The sequence below is a fragment of the Triticum aestivum genome, chromosome 3A (genome assembly GCF_018294505.1).
Source record: "Triticum aestivum cultivar Chinese Spring chromosome 3A, IWGSC CS RefSeq v2.1, whole genome shotgun sequence".
Lineage (NCBI taxonomy): Eukaryota > Viridiplantae > Streptophyta > Magnoliopsida > Poales > Poaceae > Triticum > Triticum aestivum.
The window spans coordinates 497,496,829-497,505,605 of NC_057800.1; the positions used below are offsets into that span (position 1 = coordinate 497,496,829).

At 43.1% G+C, this 8,777-nt stretch overlaps 1 protein-coding gene across 1 annotated transcript; it reads left to right on the forward strand.

Moving 5' to 3' along the window:
• Window positions 1-6,721: 6,721 nt before the first annotated feature.
• LOC123058493 (formin-like protein 15) lies at window positions 6,722-8,097 on the forward strand. The gene is made up of 3 exons (XM_044481207.1): window positions 6,722-7,487; window positions 7,581-7,640; window positions 7,728-8,097. Exons 1-3 carry the CDS (start codon window positions 6,963-6,965, stop codon window positions 7,731-7,733), a joined length of 591 nt encoding a protein of 196 aa, XP_044337142.1. The 5' UTR covers window positions 6,722-6,962; the 3' UTR covers window positions 7,734-8,097.
• Window positions 8,098-8,777: the final 680 nt, after the last annotated feature.

Below are 8,777 nucleotides of genomic sequence, written 5' to 3' on the forward strand. Positions count from 1 at the left end.
CCAAAAAAATGAACGGCCCTCCCATGCACAGGACCTCCCGTGCATGGGAGAAATGTTTTTCTCTTCAACTCACCGCATGTCTGGTGAAATCAAAGGCCTATTTGGCACTGTTCCGTGGGGTTTGCTATAGACCTTGAAGCTTTGCTTCTGTTATCTATTAGATATTTTTCTAAACTCTCGACCTGTATTTTTTGTTTGAGCAGGGGCAGTGCAGCGAACACAAGCAAAGAAAATGGTAGAAGGTGAGAAGGATTATCTGTGCGAAGTCTTGTATAATATGCACAGTGAATTGCATATCCATTATCTATCTATTTGATAAGTATTGACATGTAGTAAGACATGTCTAATCTGAATTTTGATATATGGAAGGCATGATAGTCTGTATGTTCAATTTTTGATTGTATGTTGAATTCTCATGCTCTAGATCCGCCTCCACCGACATCACACACTCATCCTTGATCTCCCACCAGCAATGCCCTGAGGTCATTGACACATGCAACCAAGTGATTCCAACGACGTCGAGGAGGTTGTGGGTGAGAGCTCCTGTTCTCCTGGGGAGAGCATGTTGGCGTGTTCGAGGTGTCCAAGAAGAAGGGAGGAGGCACTCATGTGGGCTGCTCTAGGAAATACACCAGATTGAGCGAGGTTAGATTAAAGCTTCTTAATTCTTCACTAGAATTATTTGGAGTTGGAAGAAGTGCGCGCATATGGAAGAAGGTACTGCAAGCCGGAGGCACATAGGAAGACCGGACAGAGAAACAGTGAAGGAAGATGAAGACCATCATCAAACTTTACCTATTTGTGTTTCGGATGCGACTTGCATGTGGTCAAAGACATGATGATCACCAAGAATGGAGGGAAGTGGGAGAAAAACATCAGAGTTTGTGAAATTTTGAAAGAAAGACCAATTGATTCAATACTTTGTCCGAAAACTTCACTCTATGACTTTGTAAATAAATGATACGGCATTCAATATGCACTTGGATTATTTTTCACATGTCTCTGGTTAAAATTCCATTTGGTGGGCAAGCATGTACTAATAGAACTCTCTTCAGTTTCTGTATATCATTATCAGATTTCGATAAGAATGCATGCATCTTTTGTTTTCATCTTCCAAAACCAGTATGTTTATGGGTTTATGCAACACTTGCTTTGACCAGACAATGACAATACGTTCAGCTCAAGAAAATCACAGGAATCATTTATTTGAATGGCATGGTAGTCTAAATTCCAAATACTTGAAAAAATGCACCTACATATGAGCCTAACCAATCCATAAAATAACAAATTACAAGTAAGAGCTATCTTATCATCATTGTGAAACAATATGAAATAAAATAGTGGGATGAAACCGAAGCTAGAGCAAGTAGTAGACCAAGATAAAAGTGGCAGAGGAAGAGCAAAGTTTGTCTTGTTGGGGTAAGATAAATAAGATGTGCGCCGAGAAAAATTTGAACCAACGAAAAAAGAGATGGAGCTGCCAGGACAAATACAACCAGTGCAACATTGTTATGTTGTCCCGTGGCAACGCACAGGTATTTAGCTAGTAAGAGTTAAATACACTACAGGTGTCCTAACTTGTCCGGCGCGGTCAGTTTGATGCCTAAACTTGAAAAATACACAAAAGTGATGTCGTAATTTGTCTGGGCGTTCAAATACGGTATCTTTGGACGTATGCCGCTGTATCAAGTGCCCATGTGGCATGCCAGTGCGTCTTTGGGCCACATGTCATGTGGCTGCAAGCGCTCGACGCGCGTTATGAGCTATATGTGTAGTTTTTTTTACAAGAATGCCCCTGAATTTTAATTAATTCTCACAAAAATACCCCTTGATTTTAATTTTAATACTCGCAAAAAATACCAGGAAGCGAGCGTGCATGGAATTCGAACTAGGCGGCAACACTCTGGTTTGCGCTTAATTTTCAGCAAGCAGTTTATATAGATGATTGCACGTGCCGCTCTGCATTTGCTTTTACTGGAGTAATTTTCTTTTTATTTATTTCCAAGTTACTATGTTGTTTTTCTTCGAGTGAAGTTTCTGTTTAGTTTCCATGATACATAAATCTTTTCATATATAAAATAATTATAAGTATGAAATTATTGTTTATTTAATACCTCTATTCTATTTTCATTATTGTGTACTTTGAAGAGATAGACATTCTAAAATTGATGTGGATTTAAAAAGTTGAACGTATATTAAAAGCACGGTGAGTATTTTTTGAAATACACGTTCATGTTCATGTTTATTTTTAGTTTTCATATTATTTTAGAAAATGCTCACCATGTTTTTTGAAAATGTTGAATGCGTATTAAAAAACTATTGTGTAATATTATTCTTAAATTTCTACAAACACGCTTAACATGTTAGTACATTTCTAGAATTTATTATTGTCACACAATAATATTTAATGCACGTTGAACAGTTTTTAAAATACAATATTGTCAATTTTAAATAATTGTGCATTTTAAAATAGGATGAAGATACACAATAATTGTTCGTGCTTATGGTCCTCAATGAAGATGCATAAATTTACACAATAACTTTTAATATACGTTCAACTCTTTATGTCCACATAAATTTTAGAAAAAAATCATGTTTATCTCTTCAAGGTACATAATAATGAAAATAGAATAAAGATATAAAATAAATAATAATTGCATATTGATAATTATTTTATTTTATTCACATGGAAAAAATTATGTATCATAAAAATTAAGCAGAAACTTCATTCGAAAGAAAAACAAAGCAGCACTTCAAAAAAAAACTGTGATTATATTTTTATGACAATTAATTATCCCTAAAAACCCAGTGTGCATCCAATGCCCGTAACGATTTTTTTTCGAGAATTAACTTAAGTCTAAGGGCATTTCTATAAAAACATACTACACGCACAGCTCACAACGCACCCGCAGCCACTGACATGTGGCCCAAAGACACACTGGCATGCCACATAGGTACTTGATACGGCGTCCAAAGACACCGTATTTGAACACTCAGACAAGTTACGGCATCATTTTTGTGTATTTTTTTAAGTTTAGGCACCAAACTGATTGTGTTGGACAAGTTAGGGCACCTGTGGTGTATTTAAATCTTAGCTTAACCTTTCAGTTAGGAGCAGTGCTATAGGGACAATATATTTTCACCCGACATCTGGATGATATCAAATTGTCTGTTAGATTGCATCTTTTCACAAATCAGTACCGTTCAAGATGGACATTGTCTATGCACCGTCGTGTGTGGAGCAGTTTCGTTCAGTTGGGCGAATGTGATGTACTGGACATCTAGAATTTTATTTTACTTTTACGGGAAAGTGCATATTAGAATTTTGCAATCTGAAATATTGCACCGAAAGTATTAAGTTCAGTTGGGCGAATGTGATGTACTGAACATCTAGAATTTTATTTTACTTTTGCGGGAAAGTACATATTAGAATTTTGCAATCTGAAATATTGCACCAAAAGTACTAAGAATCCAACAAAACATACTTCATGTGATCACAAATATAAGACATTTTAGATATTTTAGAATGGACTACATACAAGTTAAAATGGGTGAACAAACACATCAAAAGAAGTCTACATACATCGGCGGGGTTCTATGGGACCTTAGCACGACGACTTCTCGACTGTCTACTACAACAACTTGTGTCTGACTCCGGCGATGGAGGTGCGATGATGGTAGCGCGCCTTCGGCTTGCTTCAGTGCTTGTAGTCATCGCTATGTGGTCTATGAATCTAGATGTATTTTTTATTTTTTTATGGTGTTCGTTGTACTGTGATGATTGAAGATGAATAGATCGGAAGCTTTTTCGCAAAATTAAAATAAAAAATTAAAACTGCATTTCTAGAGCACAGATGTTAAAAGACATGTCTTACCGCACAACAGGGCAATGTAGTGAATAAAAAGGCATAAAGCCATATTTCTGGCTATTTAATAATACTTTTAAATTTTATGCATTTTTCACATTCCTTGATTACAAGGTTTCTTATTTTGAGAATCACTTTTACCTTCTCTAACGACCCATCTACAAAATTCAAAAGGTTTTATATTTCTTTTTCAAATCTTGTGCTTACAAAAAAAAAAGTGGTTTTCAATAACCTCTTTGGAATATTCACCCACCCACCCACCTGTGTCCCTTCGTGTCCGGAGCATTACCACACGCGCACCGGGGAGCTGCCCATGCAGGATGTAGCCGCCGGGGGCGCCGCCCCTCCCCGCCCAACACGTCCAGTCGCTTTCGTCATCCTCCTCCCGCCGCGGCGCCGTTCCAGGTGGGCACCACCATTGACAAGCCGAGGCTGCCGTCGGTGGCGCCCGCGTGATGGATCCAGGTCGTGGGTGTGTTGGGGAGCCGTGGCCTCTCCATGGCGCTCCACCTCGGTCCCCGTTGGCACGAGCAAGGGCAAGGCACTGCCAAGATCCTCTCAAGAGACCTCTCCTACCCCCGTGGTTCCTGGCAGTGCTTGTTGTGTCAGGCAACATTTTTTCTCCAACGATGAAGGGGCTAGGACATGTCCGTTTCAAATGGGGTAGCACCGTTGGGTGCACCATCCGTGTCCACATGTCCGTTTGACGACTTAGATGGACAAAAAACGAACAGATTTCGTGTTTATTTGGGTCTCCCGCTTGGAGTTGCCCCAATGTGTGTTTTTTTAACACAATACAATCAAAGTCGCTCACATACGCTCCTTCGTAGGAACGCACGCACGCACACTTTTGAGAGACCAAGTCGACATAACATCTTAAAATTTTACGAAGTCACCATAGACGCCTTGCAGTTGAGGAAAACATTTCCTTTCACTGAACGAACATTGCCGGAAGCCTAAAATACATTTAAAAATAATGCAAGCACTAATGTCAAGTTTAGGACTTGAACTCTGGTCGAGGAAATTGCACAAACCACCACTTGTTGGGGCTAGTGTTGCATAAAGCACCTACAATACAGGTTTGTTGCGAAGAACACCACATATTGGTGTAATACATTGCAAATAGGTCTAATCTAGTGTTTAGACGCATTGACATAATTCTAGATAGATAGGTCCCGATTGTAAGGGCAATTTCAACCGGCTGATCCAAACAAACATGATTTTTGTTTGTTTTGGTCAGCCAAGCAGACGCTTGTCGAATTTTTATTTAGATTGGTCAATGCGCCCACTTTGACTGACACATTTGTCCGCGTGGTCTTAAATAAATAAATAGGCACACAAAATATTTAAATTTAAAACATAATTAAACATTAAAATCTTCAGACAAAATCCACTTCAAACATAATTAAACATAAAACATAATAAAAACAAAAAGCCTCCCAGCCGTCCTTGCCCATAGCCCTAAGTGTCATCCTCGTCGTTGGAGCGGGTGAGGTCAAGGAACTCCAGCGGCTGCGCCCAGGGGAACACCGTCTGGTAGGCTGCCAGCGTGGCCTCCTCCGACGGGGCCGCCTGGCTCCGGGCGCCTCCTCCTCTTGCTCGCGCCGTTCCTCCTCCTCCTACTCGCGCAACCAGCGCTGTCGGTGCTCCTCCTCCCCGCGCTCGCGTTGCATGCGGTGCTCCCCATTGGCCCGCTCCTCCTCTAGTGCGGTGCCACTGCTCAAGTTAGGCTACTTGCTCCTCCTCCGACGCTCGAGCCACGCCCGCGGCATGCTAACCCTCCCGCATGACGCCCTGCCACCGCGTAAGTCCCGGTGGCTGCGGGCGGAGCCGCCACGGGCGCATACAATGACGGTGGTAGTGAAGGATAGACGCAATCGCCGACCGCGGAGAGCTAGAGCTCCTCCTCCGAACCAGATGTATGAGACTAGTCATTATTATTTTGTGATGACCACTACTTGGATGTAGTGGCCACATAGAAACTACTTGGATGCTAAAATCTAATGGCAACAATATCTACCATGTTTTTGGTGCTAGTGATCACATGCCGAACTTGTTTCATTCGAAGTTTTGTTCAAAATTTAATAATTTCAGAAAATGTGAAAAATTTGACGTTACCATTTAAGGAAAGTTTTACCACATTTAGACCAATGGTTTGCTAGAATATGGAAGTTTTAGTTAGCCCATACTATTTTTTATTCAAATTTTGACATTTTCAGTAAAATGTGAAATAATTCCTGTAAATATTACATGTATTCAATATTAATTTGGGAAAGTTACGGCTCAATTGGACCACATGTTTGGGAAGATAATGACAGTCTAATATGTTGGCTTTTGTGGCTTTTTTTATTGCCACATGTGCACTTACAAGCGTACCTATCTGTCTGGAATTATATAAATGTGTCTAAACACTAGATTATACCTATTTGCAATGTATTATACCAATATGTGGTGTTTTTCGCAACAAACCTGTATAGTAGGTGTTTTGTGCAACATTAGCCTTAATAAGTGATGGTTTGTGTAATTCCCTCACTCTGGTCGGATGGGATACCGCTTTTCCTCCTAATCATCGTCTCATGTCTTTGACCCCCAATTTTTCGTTGTGCACATCTCGCCGCCAAAGAAAAATAAAAGTCTTGCACATCGAAAAGACCGAAAGAGGCACCGATCGAGCCAGAACGGGCTTTGTGCCTGGGCCCCCGGCGTTACGTCTGATGGCGGCGGCTCGACCCGCCGCTACCCGCGAACACGTGATGACACCACGTCCGTTTCCTCCGTAACCCCCGCACCCGACGGGGCGAGAGAGAGAAGGGGAGGAAGGCGCCACACCCATCAGGCGCGCGACACACCAAAGGCGAGGGAGGCACAGACGTCCGACGCGCACGCAATTCTGGAAGGAGCCCCGCAGACGAAATCCCAAGGTAGCAGGGGTAGAAAAGAAGAAATTCTCGGAACAAACTGGCCTTTCCCCGTTTTAAAAATCCCACCTTTCTTTCTCCCTAGTCCTCATCCCCCCGTCTCGCTTCCTTCCGCCCCCTTCTTTCCCTCCCTCCCTCCTCTCCTCCCCGACGCGCTACCCGGCTGCCCCTCCCTCCTATGGTCTCCATGGCCGCCGCAGCAGACGACGACCACGACCGCCGCCGCATCGCCAACCTCTCGCCGTCTCCCTCGGACGCCCCGGCTCCCGCGCAGCCGCACCGCAGGCGGCTCCACAGCTTCTCCTTCCCCACGCTCAGCTGGGGCACCCACCGCCTCCTCCGGTGCTCCAAGGACCCCGCCTCGGCGCCTCCGCCTCCGCCTCCGCACACCCCGTCCCCGGACAAGGAGATGGCCCGCCGCTCCACGGATGGCGGTGCCGGAGGCGGTTCGCCCCAGCGCCCCCCTCAGCGGCCCTGGAACCTCCGCACCCGCCGCTCGGCCACTGCCGCGCCCGGTGCGGTCGGGCCGGAGGCCGCGGCCGATGCTGCGGCGGAGCATGCGCCAGCGCGGCCTGCGCAGAAGCGGGGGTTTTCCATCGTGCTGTCCAAGGAGGAGATCGCCCAGGACTTTGCCTTCTTCCGCGGCACGCGACCCCCGCGCCGGCCCAAGAAGCGCTCTCGCCCGATGCAGCGCCAGCTCGACGTAAGGATCGGACCTGCGTTTGTAATTCTCAAGTTTTCGGTGTTTGAATTTGGCGTCTTATTGGAGTTTTTTTTGTTCTTGTTGGAATTGCAGTCGCTGTGCCCTGGATTGTCCCTAGTGGATTTGACGCCGGACTCGTACAAGATCGAGGAGGTAAGGAACAAGGGATCGTTTAATTTGTTGTTGCGATTCAGTCCTTTTCTTTGATTTGGCTCTGAAGATGCGCCTGTGTTCTTGCAGAGGTGAATGCTGATATGGCGGAGATTCAAATGGGAAGGGATTCAGATGTGGTCATCTCTTTTGTTCTCCGATGTTCTGATCGCGTTTCTTTCTTATGTGAATGGCTAAACATCTCTGCTTCATAACTCAGAACTGTGTTATGGTGGAACATTTTAGATGAAGTTCAGTGTAGTATCTCTTTAGATGATGTGTTGCCATGGAGTTGGTGAGTAGTTTAAAGTTAAGGAATTTGGTTATTGGGCTTGTAGGATTTCTAATTGTACCAAGGTTATGATCCTTAGTGGGGTGTAATTGTCCTGTTATGTACATGGGTAATGATCTATGAAGGTCTCTTTATATGAAAATGCAGGAAACAGTTCAATTTTGCTTCGTTGTAGCGTTGAGGTGTTTTAAGTGTTCTTGTGCATTGATCACATTTCTTTTCTTCCGTGATTCGTAAAAATGTCATTCTCTTCTGTCGATATGTTGGGATGTACGGAGTAGTTTCTAAGTATATAGGTAAAGTAAAGGAATTTGGTTGTTGGACCTGTTGCATTGCTAAAATTGTATGAAGGTTATGAACTTATGATCCTTAGGTGGGGTGTAATTGTCCTGTTATTTACATGGGCTTTAATCCGTGAAGGTTTCCTATATGAAATTATAGGAGAACAGTTTAGTTCTGCTTCTTATTGTAGCTCTGAGGTGTCGAAGTACTCTTGTGCAAGTCGCTAGGTCTGCATTTGCTTGTTGTGATTGCATACGAATCGGCTTAGCAAACATAAATTAATAGTTGCACTGTATATTTGCATAGCATGGAAAGAAGATGCTTTGACTGTACTCTGATAGGTTATACATGTTTTAATAAAATGATTTGATGTTGTGTAACATAACTTGGAGTATCCATAATGGAAGATCATTTATATGCATGGCATGGCCGTCTCCTAGTTTTGCGCAAAATTGGCGGGTAAGTAAAATTATCAAAGGTAACGACTATCTTTTAAGCTTGTTTTATTATCTCTCTGACATTTGTTGTGGAGCTTTAGTTACCTCCTTTTTACCTGATATTCACTC